Below are 27,485 nucleotides of genomic sequence, written 5' to 3' on the forward strand. Positions count from 1 at the left end.
CTGCAAAAAAACACATTTTTGTGCTCCAGGGCAGCATTGGCGTAGGAGCAAGAATGCACACTTCTGTCATCTGAATGCATCACAGCCAGCAGCTCGTGGGAACCGAAGTAGCCAACAGCATGAGGCAGCTACTCATGAGTGCCCAGAAACAGCTCTGACTATGCAAGGAAAACAAGCCAGAGACTGCAGGTGCAGGTTTGTATTTATTGTTATGCAGACATTTGGGAAGAGTAACTCTGAAGATGTTCCATTTAGATTTTTGATTCCCCTCCCCTTTTTTAAATTGTGGCAGGGATGCCCCCACCAAAAAAAATGTAGGGAGGGAAACCCTTCTGTGAGGCAGAAGCACAGACCAAACTCCTAAAAGTCATTCCACAGCCTTCCTTTCTCGCCCACCTCCCTTCTTCTCCTCCTCCCTTCACCAACACACATTACTTTCAGCAATCTGTGCAGCTGCCTCTTTGTGCAGTTGGCACCGATCACTGCCAATCTGGGACTTATTTCCAGTGAAGACGGTATTGTTTTATTAGCTACTTAAGCAGTGCATGCACCATTAATGGAGTTTTTATCTCTCCATTTCCCTGACAGGGCAGAACCAGCCAGTCTGACTCTGTTATTATCATTAGGAAAGCTCACCCCTCGCTATCTTTAATCCAAACAACATCTGGATTCATAGCAGCTCTCCAATAAATAGAGGCGAAAGTGCACACTGCATTAGCTCCCCGAGAACAAACGTTTGTGCTTTTGTACATGCACAAGTGATTAGATAAAATGTCTCCAGCTAGCCATGCACAGTTTTTTATTAAAAAAAATAATACACATTTCCTATTTTTGCCTTATAACCCTTGATAAGATTTTCAAAATTACACATTATACAATTAAGATCCCCTCCCCACACCTTCAAACAAATAGCAAAGTTAGAAAAGGAAGGGGGGGGAAACAGGGCAGTGCTTCCTATTTCTGCAGCAACATTTACACACAAGCAATTTTACAGGAGGGAGGAGCCGCGGGCCTTTGAAGCCTTGAGTAACATGCCAAGGACTTCAATAAGAAGAAATTAAAGAGCCCTTCACTGAAATATTATTATTAATGTGTGCACAGATGACAAAACAGTCTGGCGCCGAAGTGGCCCAATAGACATGTCCCACTGTAACAGACAGCTGTCTCCAGTGTCATTTAAGTATGCTTTTGCTCGAAATCAACCCCTCAGTGTCTCCCAAGAATCAATAGAGAGAAGAGAACTGTGAAACCCCCCTCCCCCCCAAAATACATGCAACTACTCATATTGAAATATTGCTCCTCAATGAGGCCAAATTTAGATTCACAAAATGTTTAGAGGTATGCATACCCCTGCGTCCCCCCAGAAAAAAGCACTGCGCACACACACACACACACACACACGTATTCATAGTGTGGACCCTCTGGATACGAACTTAATTCATTCCGGGGGTCTGTACGTACCCCAAAAAGTCCGCATCTAGAGGCGCCGCTTCCATGCACACACGCGACACGATAGAGAGCTTCTGCACATGCACAAATCGCACAGAGAGCTTTTGCGCATGCGTGCACAGCAAAACCTGGAAGTATGCACTTCTGGGTTTGCTGCGTTCGCAACCCGAAAGTTACGTTACCCGAAGGTAACGTAACCCGAGGGTCCACTGTATAGGCTAGATCAGGCATCCCCAAACTTCAGCCCTCCAGATGTTTTGGACTACAATTCCCATCATCCCTGACCACTGGTCCTGTTAGCTAGGGATCATGGGAGTTGTAGGCTAAAACATCTGGAGGGCCGCAGTTCGGGGATGCCTGGGCTAGATGATAAAACATAACAACAGGGCCTTCCACCAACAAATAACCCTGAGGCAAAAGAAAAACACAAAAGAACTTAAAATCTGCGTTTCACCTTTATAAGAAAAGAGAAGTCCAGCTTTAGTGAAGGGTTTCAGCTCCACAAAGACATGACAACAAAACACGAAGGCAGAAAAGTGTTTGGGAAGGCACTCCAGAGCAGAGATTTTCTTCCTCGTTGTTCAACAGAGATACCTACAGTCTGAGCCACAGGCTCCACTGCTCAGATGCGGAAGCAGCGCTTCAGATTAGAGCACCATGCCATGCTGTTAATGACAGGCTGCGTAACCCGATTCTCTCAGTGGGTGTCTGGAATAAGCACTTCCTCCTCCAGCGCCCCTATCCCATTGTCCCACCCCACTGCGCCAGCTGTTTCTGACAGCCAAATTGCTGCCCATTAAGCAATAAAGGCTGTCAAGAAAAGGAATTTTCATTTCTGTAACGCATAGGCCTCCTTGGACAAATTATACAGTTTACAGTCCTAGGCTACGGGAACCTGCTTTCATGTTGAAATGCTGCCAAACGTAGTCTTAAAAATAAAATAAAAAGTTCCAGTTGATAATTGCATCAAACAAGTGTGAATGACCAGTGCAGAAACAAGGCACATGTTTCACAGAGTAAGAACCAAGCACTGGAAATGCTCATGTGGAGCTGAAAAGATTCTCAAGATTTCCTGCATTGGTTTTCCATTTTTTTTCTTCCAACGAGCTTCAAGATAGTGCACATGAGGATTATCCTGCTGTATCCTCACAACCACCCTGTGAGGTACATCAGGCTAAGGGACTTGCGACTGGCTTGTTGTCACTCAGCAGGCTTCATGGCTGCACAAGCCCAAGGCACTGCCTTTCTAACATTTTTTTTTTTTAAAATAAAGTTTATTGTAGATTCAAACATATACAACAATTAAAAGAAAAGATCCAACTAAACAGGACAGACACAAAAACAAAATCCCCCCCTCCCCCCTACCTCCAGAGTCACTCTTTCCCTCCCCTGCCCTTACCCCCAACCCTGTTCCTTCACAACCTAAATTAGACTTATCTGTATTATAAATATTTTCATCACACACACGTTATTACAATTTTGTACCATTAGAAACAAAATCCAAATTAAGAATAATAATGCAGAATATTACCATACAAATAATATCCAGAAAATTAGATTCTTTCTTATCTTCTTTATCCTTGAGTCTTACTGTCTCGGAAAGAGGATATGTATAATCCACATATACACATATACATTTGAAACGAGAAATATGACATCCATAACATTAATCATTTTTCTTCTTAATTCTAGAATCCTGCTACGTCGGAGAGAAGAGACGGATTATCTATGTGTGTACTAAGATAAATGGTAAGTGATTCCCAATTCTTTAATTTATCCCTCACATTTGTTTCCTTCAATAAATCATGTTTTCTTGCTAAATTGTAATATAATATTAATTTATGTAACCAATCTTCCTTCTTTGGAATCTCTTGAGATTTCCATGCTCTTGCCAATAAGAGTCTAGCTGCCGCCGTTGCATAGCTCACTACACATCTATCATTCGGTTTTATGTCCTCTCCTAACATCCCTAATAAAAAGATCTCAGGTTGTTTCTTAAAAGAGTATTTTACGATTTTCTTTAACTCTTTATAGACTAATTCCCAGAAGTCTTTAATGAGATCACAGCTCCACCAAATATGAACATATGTCCCGACTTCTTTACAGCATCTCCAGCAGATATTGCTTACATTTGGGTACATTTTAGCCAATTTAGCCGGTGTTAAATGCCATTGATTTTGCATTTTAAATATATTCTCTATCAGATCATAATTTGGTGTAAATCTCGAGTCTCTTTTCCATAGTTGTTCCCATTTTTGCATACTGATTGTTTTTCCCAAATCCTGGCTCCATTTAATCATATAATTTTTTGTTAGCTCCTCTTCTGTTTCCCACTTTAATAGTATCTGATATAAATTCGAAATGTATTTACCTTCCTTATCGATTAAAATTTCCTCCAGGTTCGATTTATTCTTTTCAAATCCCACTTTCTTGTCCAATTGTAATCTCTGATTAATTTGAAAATAATCTAACCACGTATTTAAGTGGTGTTTTATTTCTTTATATTCTCTCAATTTCAGCGTTCCTTCCTTTTCTTCCAGGAGCATACGGTATGTGGGCCAGGTGTTATTCATATTACGTCTTCTCACCGCCAATAGTTCGGCTGGAGAGAGCCACCAAGGGGTTTTTGGTTCGAAGAATCTCCTATATTTTAACCAAACTTTAAATAAAGATTTTCTGATCATATGGAACATGAAAAAATTCTTCTTGTCTATCCTATCTTTCATCAAATAATAGTGCCAGCCGTGTCCTAGCCCATCACCTTCTAAATCTAATACATCCGAATTTTTTAAGACTACCCATTCTTTAATCCAGACTAATGCCGCTGAATCATGAAAGATTTCCAGATCTGGGAGGCCGTAACCCCCTCTGTCCTTATGGTCTATCAGGATCTTATGTTTTATACGGGGTTTTTTTCCGTTCCAAATGAACTCCGCAATGTCCCTTTTCCAATCCCTAAAATATTTCTCCATCCCCAACAGTGGAAGGTTTTGGAAAAGGAAGTTCATCTTAGGCACCACGCACATCTTTACGGCTGAGATTCTACCCATAAATGTTAATTTTAATTTCCTCCAAACGTCAAATTTCTTCCTAATTTGCTTCCAAGTTTCTAAATAGTTATCCTGAATCAGGTCGATTGCTTTTGTTGTCATCTCAATTCCTAAATATTTCATTTTTTTACTAATTCTGAGTTTTGTGGTTTCTTGCAGCATTTTTTCCTCATTTGCTTCAAGATTTTTGACTAACAATTTTGTCTTATTATAGTTTATTTTCAAGCCCGCCAATTCCCCGTATTCTTCTATCAGCCGGATGGCGCTGGGAATGCTTGTAATCGGGTCCTCTGATGTTATTATAATATCGTCGGCAAAGGCCTTTACTTTATAACTTTTATTGCCCACCACGATTCCTTTAATTTCCTCACTTTTCCTAATTGTATTTAATAAAATTTCGAGCGTGATGATAAATAAGATGGGGGACAGAGGGCACCCTTGTCTTGTCCCCCTTGTGATGTTAATTTTGTTCGTGAACTTTCCATTTATAATTAATTTAGCATTTTGGGAATTGTAAATGGCCTTTATTGCCCTTTCTAATCTATCCCCCATTTTTACCTCTTCTAACAATCTTAGCATAAAGTCCCAGGCCACCCTGTCAAAGGCCTTTTCCGCGTCCACGGACAGAATTGCGGCTTGTTTGTCTCTTCTATTTTCTAAAAGTTCTATAATATTTATAACATTTCTTATATTGTCTTTGGCGAATCTGCCTTTCACAAAGCCAACCTGATCTTTTTGTATTATATCTTCTAAAATGGAGGATAATCTATTCGCTAACAGTTTTGCAAATATCTTGTAGTCGCTATTCAAAAGCGAGATTGGTCTAAAGTCGTTCGGAGTTGGGGTTTCTAGCTTTGATTTTGGAATTAGGATTATTTGCGCTTCTTCCCAAGAGTGCGGGATAGTGCCTTTATCCAATATTAAGTTGAATAAGTCTTTCAGAGGGGCCAACATTACTTCATCCAGGGTCTTATATAATTCCGTAGGGAGGCCATCTGGGCCTGGGGCCTTGCCATTTTTCATCATTTTTAGGGTCTCCTTTATTTCCTCTACTGTTATTTCCATATTTAACGCTCTTAACTTATCTGATGGTATTAATGGCATATTATGTTTTTTAATAAATTCTTCTATTTTCTCCAAATTCGCACCTTCTTTCTGGTAAACCAATTCATAATGTTTTTGAAAGGCTTTCACAATCTCACTTGATTTCTCTAGAATTCTGTCATTAAATTCAATCTTATTAATAATTTTCTCTTTTTGTCTCTTTTTTAGTTGCCAGATTAATAATTTGCTTGGTTTGTTTGCCCATTTAAAATTTTTGTATTTCCAAAATTGTAAATTTTGATCCAATTCATCATCAATCATTTTCTCATATTCCAATTTTAAAATTTTTAATTCATGTTTTATGGCTTCATTTTCCTTTTTTAATAATTTTTTTTCCTTCTTTCTGATTTCTTGTAGCAAGTTAACTTTTTTCTCCTCTCTGATTTTCCGCCATTTTGCATTTTGTTGAATGAAGAACCCACGTAGCATTGCTTTCCCAGCGTCCCAGACTATAGTAGGGTCTACTTCTCCCCTATTATTTATATCTAAATAGTCTTTATACTGTGTTGATACATCTTGGATTATTTTTGGGTTTTTTAACAGGAATACATTCAGCCTCCATCTTCTATCTTTTACCTCTGGAACAAACGTCAACCATACCGGGTTATGGTCCGATAAGGTGCGTGAACATATTTCCACTTTTGCTAGTCTCAAAACAAGTTCCCTGGGAATCCAAATGGCGTCTATTCTAGACGCCACCTGGTGTCTATGGGAGAAGAACGTGAAATCTTTTTGAGAGGAGTGTTTATGCCTCCACGCATCTACCAGATCTAGGTTTCCCGTCAATTCATCAAAAAATTTTGGTAGCTTATTTTGTTTTTTCCTTTGGGGAGGGCCTGATTTATCTAAGATTGGATTTTTGATTCCGTTCAAATCTCCTAACAGTATAATTTTATCTCCGTGATATTTCATCAGTTGGTCCTCTAGCTCCTTAAAAAAAGCCACTTTGCTACCATTCGGGGCGTATATCCCCACCCAGATCCAATTCTCTCCTTCAATCCGTGTTTTCACTATTACAATCCTGCCTTTTTTATCTTTCCATAACATTTCTGGGCACCATTTATTTTTTATATATATCACCACTCCTCTCTTCTTCTTCGTGTCGGATGTTACAAAATCTAGGCCCAATTTTTCATTTTTTAAAACCCTTTCATGTTTAATGTTTACATGTGTCTCTTGGAGACATATCACATCCCACTTTTCTTTTTTCAGTATATGGCTAGTCCTATTTCTCTTCTTATTATTATTCAATCCATTAATGTTCCAAGAAATTACTTTAATACTCATATTTATTCGATATAACCAATTAAATCACTAGAGGGGAAAAAAGAAAAAAAAGCTACGAAAAGAAAAAAAATGGAGAAAAACAAAACAGAAAAGAGAAGAAGAAAAAAGAGAAAGGAAGAAAAAACAGACACGGGGTAGTGGTCAGGAGTAGAAAAAAGTCCAACCCACAATTCTATTGTAGGATTAATCTTCTAACGCTCCTGCTTCTTCAGCCTCATCAAGATCGCTTGCCGCTGTTTCGCCTTCCTCGCCTTCCACCTCAGTTTCCGTCTCTTCCTCTCTCGGTTCTTGTCTCTCCTTAATCTCTCCAGTCTTTCCCCCCCCAAGTTGTTGTGAGTATGTCCTGTAAAATCTATCGGCAGAGTCCGGCGTCTCAAACTTTCTCCACCTCCCCTTATAAAAAAGTGAAAGACCCTCCGGATATTCCCACTTAAAAAAGATCTTTTTAGCTTGCAAGTGTTTGGTCAAAAATTGGTATTTCTTTCTTTTCTGAAGAAAGTGTGGTGGGATTTCCTTCATGACCACTATCTCGACACCGTCCATCATCAGTCTCCTCTTCCCTTTAGTCTGTAGAATTTTATTTCTGAGCCATAAGGTCGTGAAGGACACCAAGCAGTCTCCCGGCCAGTTATTCATTCTTGCTTTCCTGGAGTTGATCCTGAAAGCCTCTTCAATTCTTGCTTCTATCTCTCTCTCATCTATCTGCAGCCAATTCGCCAAGGCTTTAGACACTCTGATCTCAATGTTCTCTTGTGGTAATTCTGGGATATTTCGAAAACGGAGGGTTTTTTCTCTTAATTTCATCTGCATAAGAGCCAAGGCATCTTGTTGGGCTTCAAAAGCCGCCTTTTGCTTATCAAGCTCTTTCCTTATGTCTTCCGTTTCTTTCTTACCACCTCTTTTTTCCTTGGAGATCTTATCCACAGTTTTTTCTATAATTTGGTTTTTAGATTGGAGCTCTTGAATAGTCTCTGCCGTTTTATTTGAAGTCTCTACCAGTTTTTCCAGATGATTTTTGGATTCCTGGGTGTCCTTTGCAATGGTTTCATATTTCTCTTCAATCTTTTCCACCTTATCTTCCAAGGTTTTCACCCTCTCGTTCATCTCAGACTTAATTTCTGCTAAATCCTGTTTTATTTCGCTTATATCGCTCCTTAAGCTCAGAATCAGCTCTTTAAGTTCCATTTCGTGGTTGGTTAATGAAGTTCTTCTTTGTTGTGTGGTCTCAGCATTTAGTTTCTTCACCTTCTCCAGTTTCTTATTATCCTGTGGCATGCCTCTATTTGGACACACGATGTCGCACTTGCTTGTTAAACGAGGGTAGATCACTGTAAAAGCAGGCTTTATTTGAGCCGCTGACTGTCAATATTGTCTCTCCTTAATTATGTAGTGTCCCTTTAACTCTCCGACGCTCCTGGCGGTATGCGTCACTTCACTTCCCCGTTCTTTAGCACTTTTGCTGCTTAGTCATACTGTCTGTCGCTCTGTCGCCATTTTGTCTCGAATAATTCCCCTCTCCCTTTTGCCACACTGTTACACGACTCAGGACTTGTGTGCGTGTGCTTCCCTCAATTCTAAGTCCAACAGGCTCCAATAAATTAGTCCATATATCTCCCCCCTAAATAAACGTTTGGTTGTCCCCTCAAGCGTCTCTTTAAAAACTTTCCGTTTCACTCCTTCCCTTCTCCCCCGTCTCGCTTCTTTTACAATTATATAATTCGCTGCATGTAGGGGGGGGGACGCTCTCAGCGCTTTTATTGCCCCTTCTCCCTTAGTTCTAAACACGCTCGGAGGTTTGCGAATGGGATTAAAATAGATGGAATTTTACCGACGTGATCGCTCAGGCTCGGTTTGGCTTTCTCTGCTGGTCCCGCTGTTCTTAATGCGTCGCAGTGTCCTGGTCTCTTTCTTCCTCGCGCTGTACACACGAGATATCCGGAGTACACACGGACACGACCGACCGTTCGGACGAGGATCGCCTCCCCGACCTTTCTTGGGGTCCGCTAGCCACGCGGGTACCCCCTTTTGCCCAGCAAAGTTAGAAGTGCAAGAGCGCTCTTTTTTTTCCTGCCTGTGAAACGATCCGCGGCAAAACCGGAAGCGCACTGCCTTTCTAACATAATAGCACAAAGGAGACTTTCAACTGATACAATCCTTATATATATTTTTTGGAACTAATTATCTGAATGTCTTAACGAACAGCAAAAAGAGTATAATAGCAAAACCCAAGTAGCAGAAAAGTGTGTCGAGGAGGCAAAAGTTATGCACTGTGCATATCTATATATATATATATATATATATATATATATATATATACGCTTAATTTCCCCCAACCTCAAACAAATACAAGTGGCTTTTTTCAGCTGCAACTCACTTCTCAGATGGGCACCATTGCCATTCTAAGAAAACAAGAGAGGTGTTCATGGTGACTTCGGGCACCACTTTTAAAATAGCACTGCATAAGTCCCTCTATAAAATACTCCAAGAATTCTGCTACACTTCTAGGGTGGTAGCAGGGAAGGAAAGTGTTAAAAACTTTCTCGACTTAATATCCCACTCTCCATAAAATATCAAATGAAGTGCAGCTGTATGTTTTATTGGGCTGAGATATCTCTGGCGGGCAATCCTACTGTAATAGTTTTCTGCAAATGCAGTTCTGCATGGTTTGCTGAAAGATGCAACACTGTCCACAATACCTCCCCTTCCAAAATCCCATGCAAACCAGCAGCATAACTCAAACAAGATGTACAATAAAACTCCTAAAATCAGGGCTTCTCTCAAGCCAGATCTGCAAATTGAAGCAGCCCAAAAGCTGCACCACTGTTCATGCAATATTCATAGTACATCCTATTCCCAAGGTACAAGGACATGATAACACCTTCACATTTTGTGTGTGTGTAGAACACAGATTTTTTTTTTCCATTCACAAACAACTAATGCTGGGTATGTATGTAACCCATGCAAGGTTCTGTGCAGCCCAAAGTATAATTCAAAAGGGTTCTTAATGGCACAACCACTTCCTGGTTGAGTGGGGGAGATGTTGAGACAACAGCAGTCTATAAACTGGAACAAAGTCAGGCTGGTGTGCAAATGCTCCATACCCAGGGGCCAGCTCACCATTTAAGAATCCACAACTCCAAGCTCTGCACAGAGAGGATTGTGCCAAACCAAGCCGAGCCAGAGTTAGAATTGCAGTCTCACATCTAAACAAGCATGCTCAAGTTAACAACTAGAGAGCAGACCACTGTGGTTCCAATTCCAATATATCAGAGCCAACCTCAGAGTTTGTAAATAGGCAGGCAAGGGGTACACCATGGAACACAAATATATAATATTGCAACCGTAAGATATTTTCATCTAGTGTATTTGTATCTACAAGCCCAGGTTCAAGGCTCTTGTGTTGATATACAAAGCCCTGAACATCTTGGGTCCAAAGGCACTTTAAAAACTGTCTCACTTTTGAATTTTGGGCATCTCTTGATGCTTTATTGCTGACAGGCCTTTGCACTTGTTTAAAATTTTAATTGACTAACTGGTCATTTTAGCAATGATCTTGTATTACTGCTAAAGTTTTTTTAAATAATGTTTTTATAATTGCTGTACACCACCGATATATTTTATGAGAGGGGAGTATATGAATATTTTAATAATAATAAAAAACAACCCAGTGGTTACTGACTATTCAGAACCATCAATATATCAACTCAGTGCTGCTCATCCAGTTCTTAGAGTCAGTTAAATTGTGTTGGGGAAAGTGCTTTGAGCACAATGGCGATTTTATGTCAAGGTAAAGAGGCTGGGTGGGGAGGAGAGAGAGAGAGAGACTGAAGGTCAAAGGTCATCAGACATGGAGCCCTTGAATAAGAGATCCTAAGCATTCCACATTCTTGAGCTGCCTTGAACCATATTCAGGGAGGTTAAAGAAAGAGAGGCTGCTGCCAAGTCATCAGGTAGCTCCACTATGTACCTGCCAAAGGTACATAATATAAGGCAGGCATCCCCAAACTTCGGCCCTCCAGATGTTTTGGACTACAATTCCCATCATCCCTGACCACTGGTCCTGTTAGCTAGGGATCATGGGAGTTGTAGGTCAAAACATCTGGAGGGCCGCAGTTTGGGGATGCCCGATATAAGGTTACCAGTTGTTGTTGTTTTCAACGAATCCGGGGACACTTTCCAACTTCAATGGATTTTGTATGGGGAATGATTTGTAAATTCGGGGGCTGTCTCCGGGAAACAGGGGACTTCTGGTAACCTTAACATAATATGCATCCTTAAACTTTCACTTATGCATGACTGTTAACCCTATTTCAACATCCCACATACACAGATTTTCCCCAAAGGAGACATGTCTCAAGTTTACACCTTGCATGTCCTCCAGGTGGCCAAGCAAGATCCACCAATACAATGAGACTGCGGAAAATTGAAACGCACCCAAATATCTAAGCAACTTGTAACAACCTTACCCAACTCATATCACCTTAGAAATTCTCACAGGAAGCATGAACAAATAAGGTAAAGTACATAGAAATAAATATGGTGAATAGATTCATATTTTAAAACTTGAGCTAAGTTATGCCCCTCAAGTTTGATTTTCAAATGAATTCTTGAGCATTGTCTGTTTAGAAACTTTGTCCCCCATCCTTCCTGACAAAAATTGATTCAGCGTGAGTAATGATCACTTCTGCACAATAATAATATTGTTCTTATTTCAGAGGAGGAGCTTAGATGACAAGAGTTGAAAAACAAAACTCCCCTCCTCTGTTCCAGACCTTTTAATCAACTCTTATAGAACTTTCCATTAACATGAACAGTGAAAGTTCAAAATCTAAACCTACATAGTTCATACAGCTGAATTAAAAACATACTGTAAAGAGACTCTGTTGTTCCAGACACAATTGACTCCTGCAGCCAGACTGAAGCAGGAAGAAAATGCATGCACAGCAAAAAAAAAGAAAGAAAGAAAGAAAGGGAAGGGAAGAGGGAAAAGTTTTGCATACCTCTTTAGAGGCTCCATTGCACTACACATTTTAACAGTGAAGCAGCCTGGTCAGAGGGACAGACAGCTGTGATGAAACTTGATCTCATGACTCAGTTATAGCTGTAACTCAGACAAGGCCTAAGGGCCTGTTCTCACCACCGAGCTGAGCTATATGCAAGCACAATTAGAGAGCACCAGTGTTACAACATGTTTTGGTTTCTAACAAGGATGCCCCAGCATGCCCCGTGTGTCTGGATTATGGTTTTCAACCTGCTTTGTACAGTGCGGCTGCACAGCCGTTATCCCACCCAAAACACAAAGCTGTGATTAAGACAGAAGCACCTCATCCATGCCAGGGCGTGATCAGATTTCTAGTGTGGATTCAAAACAATACAATTTCCTGCCGCCACCCCCTTCCTTTACCGCTTTCTTTGATGTGCTCCTGGGTGCTGCTAAACTCAACTTTGCAAAACCAACACTGGCATTTGCAAATGTGTGAAGATTACCCTTACCATTTTCTGCCTTTCGGGAATTGTCACACCCAGCTCCAGAAAACCGAAATACTAAAATCCTTTTGAAATGCTAAATATGCATACAGGCAAATTCAACTGTTAAACCCCCCTTGGCTCTGCATCTCCACTACATACAGTTCGCAATTCCTAAAATACTGCCGCATCAGCAACAATTCAGAGGGTCCGTGTGAAGGACCAAGTCTACGAGCCTCATATCAAATGCCATTTTTCATAGTATACCGTAATTTGGTGCGTTATTACGACAGTTCTTGCCTACTTTGCTACATTATAAATCATTGCTCTGTTTAAAACAGGGCATTGCTGGCAGCCCCAGAGTTCAAGAATACTAGTGCTATTACCTCCACAGTTGTGGCTTGTGCCATCAGGTGCCAAGCACCACAACAGGCCTCTCTACAAGCATTCAAAGAACACTAGAGCACTCAAACTGTGTGGCGTGCAGAGCTGTGCACACTGGCATAACCACCTCCATGCCACGCATACCTGGCATGGTCCCTCTTTTTGCTTGTGAGCGAAACTCAACAGGTGTGCAGGGTTCCTGATCATGGGGAGGATTCTGACATTGCTCAACTCCACACAAATACAGCTTGCACCCATGTGCATTCTCTGAATGTTTGAGCAGAAGTTTGGCTGCCAGCAATAGCGGTCACAAACACTGATTGATAAATCAACTCAGAAGGCAGAACAATCGGTATACAGTCATACCTCTTGTTACGAATGCTGCGGGTTGCGTACGACACGAGATACGTATGCGCCGAACCTGGAAGTACCGGAACGGGTTACTTCCCGGGTTGGCGGTTCGCGCATGTGCAGACGCGACAAATGACGTCATGCGCAGAAGCGCCAAATCGCACCGCGCACATGCGGCGCTTCATGTTGTGTACTGCTCATATTTTGTACGGGGCTCCGGAACGGATCCCGTACGCAACATGAGGTACCACCATTCAAGAATAGTTTTGTACATGCAGAACCACCAAGCCATTTCCGTAAAAAGATAATCTGTTTCAGTAGTGCTAATTTCAGTGATATGAAAAGCTGTACCAAAGCAAAATGTTTGGAAGAGGAACCATTTTTTTAAAAAAGAAATCTGTTCACTGGTTGGATGGACATCTTTATCTCATAATAAAATGCTGGCAGTCTGGAAAAAATAGTTGGTGGGCTCATGTCTACTTATTGCTCCTTTTTTACAATTAACGTTGTGGCAGGGCATTAAACATTGTTTTTGTTTCATTAAGCACCTAGTGTTCCAATGGACCCAAGAAAGAATTTTGCTCCATCTTCACTAACCCTTCCTTTCAACCTGTTATGGAAATATGGCAAAATTCACTTCAACACATGGCTGAAGGCTACAGATGACAGTTGCACAGGGCAGCCAGTTACCCAGAGTGACTTTTCAATCAGCTGTCAGGTGATAAACGGCAACCTGCATCCACCCAAAGTCCAAATGCCACGTCGTTGAATTATTCTCATCAAGAACCTTTCTTGTAAGAGAAGCTGTCCATCTAGCCATCGATTCCTATAACTGCCGATTAGATCCAGCACTGTCAAGAAGGGCATTTTCCTGTTATTATTTTCTATATGGAAAGTTTTCCACTTCTAAAAACTGCAGTTTCGTAACGTTACAATAAGTAATAACGGTTTGGGGTTGTAAGCTCCTGTGAGCGGCTCTCTCCTAGTCGGATGCTCCAGCTGGCTGAAAAGATCGAGAGAGTCTTCTCCTGTCCCCCTATACCACACACTGGAAATTTGCTCCAGATGACTGGAGGAACCCTCTGGAATAGCATGGAAGGCGATGCTGGGGGCTATAGAGGGAAACAGGCAAAGAAATAAATAAAAGTTATCTCCTTCCTCCAGTATAAGCCTCCACTAGAAAAAAGTCCATAAATGTGAGGAGTGTTTCCGGTGAAGGAAATGCAACCCAGGATTCAAGGTCAATGACAGAATATAAAAACCAGTCTAACCCAGGGTTTCCCAAACTTGGGTCTCCAGCTGTCTTTGGCCTTCAGTTCCCATGATCCCTGACCACTAGTCCTGCTAGCTAGGGATGAATGGGAGTTGTAGTCCAAAATCAGCGGGAGACCCAGGTTTGGGAAACCATGGTCTAACCAGACACTTTCACAAAGTTGTATGTTTTTTTCAGGCACTTATCTCTGGGAAGCAAATATCAACTATTACATACACATTTTGTACATGAGTAAGGATAGCTTATTGGGATGCGGGTGGCACTGTGGTCTAAACCACTGAGCCTCTTGGGCTTGCCGATCAGAAGGTCAGCAGTTTGAATCCCCGCAATGGGTGGAGCTCCCGTTGCTCGGTCCCATCTCCTGCCAACCTAGCAGTTTGAAAGCACGCCAAAAAGTGCAAGTAGATAAATAGGTACCGCTCTGGCAGGAAGGTAAACAGCGTTTCCGTGAGCTGCTCTGGTTTTGGTGTTCCGTTGCGCCAGAAGTGTCATGCTGGCCACATGACCTGGAAAAACTGTATGCGGACAAACGCCGGCTCCCTCAGCCTGTAAAGCAAGATGAGCGCCGCAACTCGAGTCGTCTGCGATGGGACTTAACTGTCAGGGGTCCTTTACCTTTACCTTTTTAAGGATAGCTTTGCTACTGTGACTCATACCAGCAACCTCAGGATTGGGCTACTGAAACTTGCTCTGTATGGGGCTGCCCTTAAGGCTGCTCCAGAAGCTCCAGCTACTGCAAAATGAAGCGGCTCATACTGCTTATTACACAGGGTTCCTGAAGGCATGCTTTCTGCCTTACTGCCCTGTTCGATTGCTACAATCAGCTGATAAGAACCTCCTGGGATGTGCCCAAGCCTATGTGAGTGTGGCTGGCAGTAACTGGGGGGGGTGTCTTTTTGGAGCGGCACCCTTGCTATGGAATCACCTCTCTTTTGAGCTTAGCCATGTGCCAAACTTCCTAGGGTTCCAACACCTTTTAAAAAAATTATGCTTTAACTTTGATAAAGTTGACCTCCAGCTTTAGGAAGAAAAGGGGAAGGAGTAGCAGCTAACCAATATGTGCCCAAGTGCGATGGAAACTTGGGTTTTATATTGCACCAGTGTACTTTTTTTCTTGAGGTACTCAAGGGTACAGTACCTTTTTTCCCTATATTACACACACATACAGAGTGATCAAGGTGAACCATTTCTAAACATACCTAAATCAGGAAGCATGTATTCAAAATGCCACAATTAAAGCAGAGGATCACATACATACATACAGTGCCTCAGAATCAAGGGTGAGTGAGATGTACATTAATGCTATAGATTATTAGCTGGCATGCATGTTACAGCAAGAGCAAAAACTAGAGCATTTCCCCCAAAAAATAATTAAAAAGCTTCACATGAACATGGATCACCAGCTTGCCAAGACTAAACACTTATTTCAACTGTTTAAAAATCACGATGGTGATTTTAAATAAAATTACATTTATTAGGCTTTCTCTAATCTAACTTCTTCTTACCATGGCTCCACACAGCCACACCGTCCTCTCTATCCCACCTGCTGGAAAGATGCAAAATCCAGCTTTGTTGAACAAATTCAACACATCTCAGAAAGAAACCATAAATGCAGTCGTACCTCTGTTTACAAACCTAATTCATTCCGGAAGTCCGTTCTTAAATCAAAGCCATTCTTAAACCCAGGCGCGCTTTCCCTAAGGAGGCCACCCGCCGCTGCCGCCCCTCCACCGTTCGGCTTCTGTTTGTAGACCAAGGTAAAGTTCGCTAACCAGAACACTGCTTCTGGTTTTGCAGAGTTCGTATACCGAATAGTTTGTAAACAGGGTTGTTCTTAAACTGAGGTACCACTGTACACCGAAAAGCTACACAAAGCAAGGAGTTTATCAGTCTTAACTGGGAAAGTTTTTAGCTTTCCAACCCCAGCAGGAATGTCGATAGGAGCGGAGCCTTACAATTCCTGGTATCAAAGCTGCAAATGTGTTAAGCGGGGCAAGAGAGCTTCTGTTTCAATTCAGAATCTTAAAAACACCACCACCACCACCACCACACAGGTCAAGAAAGCTTGACCACTGTCCTATCCCCAGGACAATTCAATTTTTATTGATTGAGCCAGGACAGATTCCTTGCTCTGCAGCGTGTGAAAATGCCATTCAATGCCAGATTCCAATTAGCTGCATTCAGACTGACTGGTCTTCAAATCTGGCAGCCTAAAGCTCCAAAAGCAAATAAGAAGAGACTTGACAGGCTATTTATTAGTCACCAATTAAGAGGGTGGTAAAAAGGGACCCGGGTGGCGCTGTGGGCTAAACCACTGAGCCTAGGGCTTGCTGATCAGAAGGTCGGCGGTTCGAATCCCTGTGACGGGGTGAGCTCCCGTTGCTCGGTCCCAGCTCCTGCCAACCTAGCAGTTCGAAAGCACATCAAAATGCAAGTAGATAAATAGGAACCGCTATAGCGGGAAGGTAAACGGCTTTTCCATGTGCTGCTCTGGTTTGCCAGAAGCGGCTTTGTTATGCTGGGCACATGACCTGGAAGCTATACGCCGGCTCCCTCGGCCAATAATGCGAGATGAGCGCGCAACCCCAGAGTCGGTCACGACTGGACCTAATGGTCAGGGGTCCCTTTACCTTTACCTAAAAAGATAGAAAGAATATACTAGTGAGCTGGGGAATAATAGAACAGCGCCACCTATACTCGCTTAGATCAGGCCTCCGATTTAAACAGCACAGGCCGAAGGACAGGTCGTTATTGCCCTTTTGTCTCCATACTGCCCACCAACATTTCCAGCTGAAAATCTCTCCCAAACCCCCGTCTCAGATTCCTGCTCTGACCATAGATTTCCTGCCTGCCTCATTTCCTCCCTTTACAAACGAATGAACACAGCTCTTCCAGTCTCTATTATAAGCCCAGACAACTCCATGGAGGACAGTTGGGGTGAACCCAGCTGGACTGTGTGCAGACTAAAATTCTAGGGAGGACAGAGGTGTGCACTTATTTCCTTTACACTGTGTGAAGTTAAACTATGGAACTCGCTTCCACAAGAGGTAGTGATGGCCACCAACTTGGGTGGCTTTAAAAAAGCGGATCAGGCAAATTTAGGGAGGATAAAGCCTCCATTGGCTACTAGCCATGATGGCTACATTCTGCATCCACAGTCAGAAGCAGTGCTCCCAAGCACTTGTGAGGAGAGAGAGAGAGAGAGAGCGCTGTTGTAAGCATGTCCTGCCTGCTGGCTCCTCATAAGTACCTGGCTAACCAGTGAAAGAGCAAGACGCTGACCTAGATGGGTCTTTTTAACCTGATCCAATAAGGCTCTTCTGATGTTGGCAGCAACAGCCCCTTGGCCACTGCACTCCATACTCTGGCAAGACTGGATTGTTGCAATGACTCTACGTGGGGGCCTGCCCTTGAAGATGCCCAGGGCCGTCTTAAGCGCCCCTGGCGCCGTGGTGCGACTGATCCCTTCGGTGCCCCCCAGCCCCGTTTCCCGGCGCGGTGGGCGGGTGGGCGCCGCGCGGCTGCCACAGGCGCTGCTGCGCAGCGGGCAGGCAGGCACAGCGCGGTTGCCGTGGGTGCAGCTGCGCGGCGGGCCGGCGCCGTGGTGCCCTGGCCCACCCAGCTTGGCTGTAGGGCCGGCCCTGAAGATGACTCAGCATTGATCCAATATGCAGTAGCCAGATTACTGGCTGGGGTTCCATTTTGATCTCATATAACCCCTGTTTTAGAAAAGCAGCACCGGCTGCCAGTTCATTTTCGGTCCCAATTCAAATGTGCTCATGTTAAGAGTTTAAAGCAAGGTGGATAAAAATCAATGATTTTTTTAAAAAAAAAATCAAATCAAATCAAAAAATCAATTTTAAAAAAATTTAAATTGGATTTTTAAAATAAAATGCTTTTGGAGTAAAAAATCTTTCTAAATATAGTTTTCTTTTTAAGTTACATTATAGTCCAAAGGCTATTCATCAGGAAATAAGAATTTGTTTTAAGTTTCTCATGTGTGCTAAAACTCAGTCTACCTTTTTTTAAAAAAAGTTTAATCACATCAGTTAACAAACATGGATACATATGCTATAATGTTATTGCTTTAGTTAAATAAAATGTTTAAATTGTTATTAAGGAAATGATCATTTTTCTCCTTCCAATAAAGTACAGCAGAAAAGTTGCAAACAGTTAACTTATTAAACCTCACAATAATTTCATAATCATGTACTTCTAATAGTATAACCAAATCAGTAATTTACAACTGTAAAAACTACTCTGAAAATTTATTATTCCAAAAATGAAACCTTCACCTCATTGTAAATATTAAGATTAGACCAGCAAGAATGAGTCTTTCTGAAAGAAAGAAAAAAAGATTTAAATCAAGTCTTACTGACTAGTGATTTAAATAAAATCCATCCTGGTTTAAAGCTGTAAATGACTTAGGCCTCAAATATCTAAAAGATGGCTTATTTCCCTCTCAACTGTGAAGATTAGCATAGGGGACCTTCTTGATAGACAGTGGTGTCCTAAGAAGCTAAGGGGTGAAGCTAAGGAGGAAGTATTTTCCACAGCAGCTCCCAAACTTTGGCACTCCCTCCCCACAGAAGTGTGCCTCTGTCATCTTCACTATACAGTACTCTGCAAATGCTGAAGACAAAACTCTTTATTTACCCTGGCTGTTGACACCCAAGATTTTTAGGACCCACCCTATTCTTGAAATATTAATTTGTTTTAAACTGGGGTTTTTTAAAACGTTGTTATTTAAATTGTTGTAATACACCCAGAGACCACAGGGTGAAGTGTGGGCACTAAAATAAAACTGGTGATGGTGATCTTATGGGAGTACAGCAAGGCCCACAGAACAGAACTCTGGTTTTTAAGAGAGCGTCCACTGTAAATTCAGGAGTCTCAGAGGGGTTTTTTGTGGGGGGGGGATTCAACACCATACATATAACTAGGGTGAACAAAATAATGTGAAGTTGGAATTAAGAGAAATATTAGGAGAAAAAGAAGCCATTTTGGTATGTTGTTGTTTAGTCGTGTCCGACTCTTCGTGACCCCATGGACCATAGCACGCCAGGCACTCCTGTCTTCCACTGCCTCCCGTAGTTTGGGCAAACTCATGTTCGTTTTGGCATGCAAATGGTATATATATATATATATATATATATATATATATATGATAATGTAAATTGACTTCAGTTGAATAATTCATACAGACCACAGAAGTGAATTCTTCTTGATGCAGAATTTGACATTTATTTTGGTTTGCTTATAAGATACACAAAGGCCCACCGCCCTCAACTACTGGACATGTTAGCAAGAGTCCAACAACAACGGGGAGGAGGGGGGTAGCAAACTCGCAATCCCTAGTATGAGTTAATTTGTACAATGTCAACTGTGATGATTTGGTAATCAAATAGCTAATTATAACCATAGCAGGTCAGTTAAGACTTTAAGTTACGGAAAAGTAGACCATGGTTTGTTGTTAGCTTCTGAACCATGGGTTCTTAGGGAGAAACAAACCACCATTCAGATGTCCTGTTTGTGCCGGGGAAGGAGTGAAGCAGGAGCAATCGAGCCATGTGCACATTCATGGTCAACCATGGCTAAGCCACAACCCCTGGCTTATCATTATGTGCAAACATGGCCACTGAAACACCCATTTAAGTTTGGGGCTCACATTTAGGTTCTGTAACTTGGTTGCTCTTTGCCAGACAAGACCCACGTCAAAGACTCTGGAGAAACCAGCCCTTCCACAAATTCAGTCAATTCTCGTGGTCTGAGGAAGCCTGTTTTAACACTAAACCAGCCAACCTAGCGTAGTCCCACCTAAATCATTCAACACAGAGAGAAGCAGCACAGACAAAAATGATTGTGCTAATTCAGGGGCTGATTCAGCCATTTCTAACCTGAAGCTGCCCTGGGGGCAGTGGTTGGAGGGAGAGAATCAACTGTGTGAGAAAGCAATACTCAACTTGGCACATTCAAGGGATACAGAGCCGATGCTTCCCAAGGGGGAATCTGCACAAACATAGCAGCTACAGCAGGCACTTAAATTGCTGCCAGGGAGAAATAGCTGTATTCATGGAGACGTCAGGCCAGACATTGCTTCCTTCATGCACATTTGTCCCCTGGGCAACTCTGTGCAAGGCAGGTTACAAACTCCCCTGCCTAGAGGGAAACAAACAAACAAACAACAAGCAAAACCACCCTGGTCCAAGGCGCAAGTCACAGATACCAACTCTTTGTGATGAAGGCAGGAGTACAAATGGATTCAGAAAGGCATTGCCATTTCTTCCAAGAAATCATTTAGATAATTGTTTAGAGATAGGGAAGGTGGGTCAAGGCGACTTACAGTATGAGACGCCATCCTTCAAAACACTTCCCATAAGCTTTGCAACAAGGACTGAGTCAGCAAGCAATCTGTCTGACATCACCTTCCCTAAACGCCCGGGATCTCAAAAGCCACCAGCCATCAGTTTGATAGGGGGAATTTGAAGCTGTTAAATACATTTCTGCAAAAGTTCACGCGGAAGAAAACACATGCAGAACTAGGGAGACACATGCAAACTGGCAAAAAGGGGGGGGGTTGATATTACAGTTTCCATGAGACAGCAAATAAGCAATCAAAAAGCAATCTTGCAAACCAATGGTTCACGGGAAAAGTAAGCCAGGGGTCAGCAAACTTTTTCAGCAGGAGGCCGGTCCACTGTCCCTCAGACCTTGTGGGGGGGCCGGACTATATTTTGGAAAAAAAATATGAAGGAATTCCTTTACCCCACAAATAACCCAGAGATGCATTTTAAATAAAAGGACACATTCTACTCATGTAAAAACATGCTGATTCCCGGACTGTCCGCGGGCCGGATTGAGAAGGCAATTGGGCCGCATCCGGCCCCTAGTTTGGGAACCCTTGGTTTGTATTTGTATTTTAGCCTCATCTATAAGCTACTGTATTTGTCCTGGTTTCAGTCTCTCTCTGTCAAATAAACACCAATGACTACCAAGAAGAAGCGTATATCCCTTGTGTTTAACTTCACTACAGTTTTATATAATTTAATCAAAGTAGTAGGCCTTGAAAGGATCAATTTCCAAACAGGCCTAAGGGTGATTTTGAAGGTAATCAAGCAATCATCACTGTGCAGGCCAATGGAGGGTGGGGGCAGATGTTGCACTTGCTCTATCCAACTCACAACCCATAATCGGTTTCCCATAATCAGGAGGAGATCTTTATTGCCCCAAAGATTCTAGTAGGAAGCAGCTTTGTACTTCTCAAGAGGCAGAGGCAACAAACACGTGCAGAGATAGAATAAAAACAAGGCTGGGTTTAATAACCACAGAGGCAGCAACAGAAGATAACGGAATCTGGGCACATATTGGCCTAAGGACTGAGGAAACAGGAGGAAGACTTTGAGAGTGGGGTAGGCAGACACCGTGTGTCAGTTCACGACATAAAAATACAAGATAAAAACACAAAATACATAATAAAAAACAAGGGGGGAACAAACCAATAACCCGCCTTCCCTTCCCAAACAAACGCTTAAAAGGGTATAGGATGTTAATTAGCCAAAGGCCTGTTTGAGGGGGAATATTTTCGCCTGGCCTAGAATCATGTTGCCACCCTCCAGACCCCAAAGAAGAACATGGAAGTTTATGCCATAATAAATATGTTAGGGCCCAATTTAACCAACTGGTCCCACTACGGGTAGTAGAATCCCATGCAGGGAGTTCTTCTAATGGAGCAAGCCTTTTCACCTTTTCCTTCTCTCAGTAAGCCTCATAATTACTCCCCAGTAAGCCTCATAATTGTGGAGCGAGTTACATCAGTGGAACACTTGGAGGAAAGGGGATCACTCCTGTGCCTAATGTGCTGCAAGTCTTTTTCACCGCCACGTACATCAGATTTCAGCTCGCATCTATCACTGAGAACGTAAAGAGAGGCCTGCTGGATCAAGCTAAAGGCCCATGTAGTCCAACGTTCCGTTTTCACAATGGTGAAACAAATGACTATGGGAGCCTTCAAACTAGACATGAGTGCAACAGCAGTCTCGCCATTCATGATCAACTGGTATTCTAGCCATCTTGACTAGCAATATTTGTGTGCTCAAAGAATAATGCCAGATAAAGATCCTGGGCTGGGAGGCAGCTTGCAGAAAGCTTCACATTGCTCTGGAGTGTGAGGCTTTCCTAAATAGCTCCTTAATGAAAACAACAACAGGGCAGATCCCTTGAGCACCTTGGTAAATGCAACCTCCTCAGACCAGCCAGAGAGAGAGAGAGAGAGAGAGAGAGAGAGAGAGAGAGAGAGAGAGAGAGAGAGAGAGAGTGTTAGTTACCCCACTTTTTCTCCTCCCCCCCCCGCCCCAGAAAGCATGTATGTTTCTTCTCCGCAACTTCTCTTGAATGATGAAAGAAAACCTCTGTTAAGGTTCAGCACAGCACTAGCTCACACACTTTCTAAACAGCCAAACTTTCATCTTACAAGCAGATGAGAGCCCGAGTAGCTAGCAGCCTTTTGTCTTTCCAATTAAATGGATGCCTCCCAAATCCATGCTTAGGCCATAAAGCCTGCAGTGTCTCAACACATGCCATTAAGCAAAAGAGAAGGCTTAGATGGTCATATGGGTCCACTTTGAAAACCAACTGTGATATAGCTTTATGTGATTGTCTGTTTTCTGTGCACTTCCTGGAAAGCAGTGAAGACTGCCAAACTCCATCTTTTTACCAACCACATATTATATGTATCAAGTTACTCCCATAAGTTTATAATATGCTATACCCATATAACAAAGGATTAGGCTTAGATCGCCCCCACCGATCTCATTCTTTCACCAAGCCAGAGAATTCAGGGGGTGGGTTATCATATTACACTGGACAGGCTCTGATCCAAAGCCCAGAACAAGTAGACAACCCCTCCTCTCTAAAAGTACAAGTTCTGGAAAAAAATGAGTTCTAAAATGAGAAACCTGACTGAAAATCCATCTACCTGTGTGGCCCTCCAGTTGTTGTAGATCAGTTCCCATCACCTCTGACTACAGACCATGCTAGCTAGGACTGATGGGAGTGATGGATCAGCAACACCTGGGTAGTGGAAGGTTAGCCACCCATGTTGCAAATTAACCAACGAACTGAGTGTGTAAATAATATCCTCCTGGTCCTTGTCTTAAAAAAAATTAAATGCCATACACTCACACATATATCCCCTGTTTTGAGTTAAGAGACAACCTTTAAGCTCTTTGAAGTACTGCGGTCCCACCTCAACATACTGAAACTGCGCACAGCTTATACACATAGCCAAGGCCTTGCTGCTCTTTGTCAACTACCACTTCCAATGTCCTGGCTGAATGCTCTAGATGTGTACAGTACGGATGCACAGTCATCAAGAACAAAAAAATAAATCTTCATAAAGTGGTTTCTGTAAAGGGGAGAGGTGGGAGCAAACAGCACCCATCAACCACCAATAATGTCACAAACAGCCAAAAAGTACCTCTGATACTCCTACAGCAATGGATGTAACCACAATTTCTCTGCGGCTTTCTGTATCAGGCCCCAAAATATGATGCCAGCCTGTTCCTAGGTCCAAATTCTCAAACACAACTGGATAACTATCATGCTGTCTTGTGGGACGTCCACCTTCTTTCCAGATACACTCTTCCTTAAAACATTTGGAGAGCAAGCAAACAGTATATTTTTTCTAATAAACCTAAACTGCTGTAAAGTGCTAAAAAACCAGAACTACTATTTAGGGATGAGATTCATTTACCAACACAGCTCCACAGACTGACCTCTATGGTTTGTTGACGAACACACAGCTAGAGAATCGCACATGTGTTCTGCATGGGAAAGGACATAAATAGATGTTTTAGGCCATGACAAAAAGTGGGGAGCAGACTGTCAACAACTCTGACTAGACAAGACTCTCCCATTTATGTCAACATCAGTACTACTCTAAGTTAATGAGAGGAAGGTTGGGAAAACAGGGTTAACCTGTGTTACTCAAGGTCAACTACTTGAGATGCACAGAAACAAACTAGGCTATGCCAAGTCCTCCTTCATTATACTTAGATTATCACTGCTCTTCAAATGTACAGACTTGCAACAAGATGCACATTACCACCAAAAGTTTATAAAGTTCAAAGAGCAAAGAAACAACCAATATGATACTGGCAGAACAGCAGCATATTTGTAGAAAGTAGTATTTTAAATCAGCATGGGTGCATCTGATGAAGTAGGCCAGGCTTTCTCAACCTTGGCCCTCCATATGATTTGAGACTACAATTCCCATCATCCCTGACCACTGGACCTGCTAGATAGGGATCATGGGAGTTGTAGACCAAAAACATCTGGAGGGCCAAGGTTGAGGAAGCCTGAAGTAGGCTGTTGCCCTACTCATGACACAACATACCAACCAGCAAACAGTTTATATATCAGTAGCAAATATACATTAAATATAAGTTACAACATGAAAAAGTGAAACCTAAAATCATACATACAAAATAGACATACAATGACTTCTCTCTTTCCCCTCCTCTCCTTCTAGCGAAGGAGGCTGAGTACTCTTTAACAATTAACTGAGTTCATTTGTTGACAAAGGGGGAGGGGGGGGGAATTGTGCACTGTCTCACTTTCACAAGCAAAAGCCAAAATTAACCAATGTGAATTCTCTGAATGTGTGGGTTGGCTATACACACCAACGCACTGTTTTTCATTTTTGTTGTATTTGAATAAACCAAATAAAGGACTCCCCCACAGAGTAGACAATTTCATACCTCAACATTTTTCATAGGATTTGGAAAGGGAGCAACTGCCAAACATAGTGTTTGTGGGTTAAGTATTTCTTTCACCAACTGAAACCATGAGCCAAGAGAGTAGTCAAACAAGTAAAAGATGCCAACAAAGAGGCCTATTTTTATTTTTTAAAAATAAACATAGAACGAGTTTTCCTATGTTCTTCAGAGAACTGAATCAAAGCTTTTAATGTACCCAGTTCTTCAAGGTGTGCAAGTCACCTCCAAAGCAACAAATAAAATCTACAAGGCAACTTGATAAAAAGGTACCCAAGCCTTTGGGCACCTCCCCAACACTTTATAGGTATAATCAACCAGCAACTTAACAACAAAGACCAGACCAAACACACACTCAATAATAAAAATAAAGTAACGCTCTTGCTTCAAACCAAATTATCCATCTCCCTTACATTTTTATTTATGACTTTGCCAAGCTGCTCTCTTTCTCTTTTCCTGCAAGAGAAAGCTTAAGAGGGAAGGGCTTCTACTTGGCAAGGTAATGAGTAACATCTGTAACCACAGTTGCCCTGCGGGCATCTGAAGATGAATCCCACATTCCTGCCTTTGATGCTGCTGGAAGACTATAGCCAGGAAAGCAGGGAGGGAGCCAAGGAAAGTTTACAGATACTCTTTCCTCCCTGACTCCCTCCTCCTTCTCATCCTCTCCCTCTCTTCCTGCACCAGAAGAGGCTTGCCTCCCAGAAGTGATTAAAGGATGTGTGCCCCCACCACCACCACCACAAATCTCCTCTTAAGTTTCCGCCTCTGGAAGCAGAGCTCAGATGTAATATTATTGGCTTTGGGAGCTTTTCTGGAAGGATTCTTAAAGGCGCGTCCGAAACGCCCATTTACACAGACAGAACAGGAGCAGGCACTGCATGAACCGCACATTATTGTATTCCGAATCGAGTTCCTGGCTTAGTTTTTAAAAAATAAATCAATAAAATATTTTTTTTGGGGGGGGGTTCGTTGTTTTTCTAACAAACGGCGTAAGAAGGAAGGGGGTTGGGAATCGAGATCTTAAAAAAAAAACAAAAAAAAAACAATCGTCTCCAAAACAGTTCCAGAGACGCAGTAGGAGGCGGGTTTTTTACCCATGCGTGGGGGGGGGGGAGGGAGGGAAAGGACGCATTTTAGACCCCGAGAAGAGGGAGAGGCTGCTGGATTTGGGGCGGGAGCGAGATCCAAAGGGCGAGCCTCCGCTCAGACAGGCAGCTCCACTCACCTCTTCATAGCACCGCAGACAAAGGCGAAGCAGGGGGGAGGCGGCGGCGCGAGATCCCCAGGGATCCTAAGGGAGGAGGAGCAGGAGGAACTTCCCGTCCATGGGCTTTGCTGCTGCTGCTGCAGCGGCTGCTGTTGCTCCGGCTGTAGCTGCAAGGAGGGCTGGTGGCGGCGGCGGTACAACCCCTTCCCCGGAGACCCGCGCTGTAATCACGGCGCTGCGCCCGGCCGCATCTTCCCTGCGCCCGGCTCCCTTCCGGCGGTGCCTGAGCTACCCGCAGCGGCGCCTTTGGGGAGCCCGGAGGAGGAGGAGAAGTTCCCGTCGAGTCGCGACGGGGAAAAGTTGGCAGCGAAAAGCGAGCCAGGCGCAAAGTTCCGAAGAGGCAGCCAGGCGAGCCGAAGCAAAGAGGGGAGGGGGAGGGGGAAGGGGAGGGGCTACTCAGCCGGGGATACAGCTGCAGTGAGGGAGGAGGAAGTGGCTGCTCCCTGCTCTGCCAATGGGAGTCTGGAGCTGTAATTAACCAGGCAAGCCAGGCACATCATTTCCTCCCGGCGCAAATCCAGGCGCCAGAGCAGAGCCGCCCCGTCTCGCCCCCTGCAGGACCAAACCGGGAATCACACCCGGCCCCAGCGGGCACGCACGAGACACCCAGACGTGGCACGCCCACAGGGCACACGCAGATGCCCACACACCTGTCTGGGAGCCACCCGGGTGGCCCGGGCTCGGTTTTTTGGAAAGGGGGGGAGCAAGCAAGCGCATGCAAGCCGCCTGTTAAGTTACGATGTTTTCTTCCCCTAATGGACCACGCAGCACCCATCGCTCTTCCAAGCCGTGTTTTGATCACACACACACGCACAAACCTCTTTTTAGCAACTCCAGGGGAAAAGATCGCGCATTCGGGAATGGTCGGATCCAGGCTGCTAGGCCATCATCACACCCGTCTCTCACAGGAAACGGATGGGGTGGTTCAGTTGTAAGAGAACAGCACACTGCACATGATCAGAGACTCTTATTACATCTCGGGGATGAGCTTTGCCACTAAAAATAGACCGCGAGTTCCAATTACTTTTTTTATTAAAAAGAAGAAGAAAGCCTTTGGACTCTCTGTCTCGCCAGCGTAG

General features: G+C 43.1%; 1 protein-coding gene across 1 annotated transcript in view; it reads right to left on the reverse strand.

Annotated features, from left to right (window-relative positions):
* Positions 1-26,780, reverse strand: part of ACVR1 (activin A receptor type 1) — a 73,240-nt gene extending 46,460 nt beyond the window's left edge. The window contains exon 1 of the mRNA XM_035131858.2: positions 26,365-26,780. Within this exon, the coding sequence (XP_034987749.1) occupies positions 26,365-26,372 (8 nt within the window). The 5' untranslated portion in view covers positions 26,373-26,780. The remainder of the gene's footprint in view (positions 1-26,364) is intronic.
* Between the last annotated feature and the right edge of the window lie 705 nt (positions 26,781-27,485).

This window comes from Zootoca vivipara, chromosome 1 (assembly GCF_963506605.1).
Source record: "Zootoca vivipara chromosome 1, rZooViv1.1, whole genome shotgun sequence".
Taxonomy (NCBI): domain Eukaryota; kingdom Metazoa; phylum Chordata; class Lepidosauria; order Squamata; family Lacertidae; genus Zootoca; species Zootoca vivipara.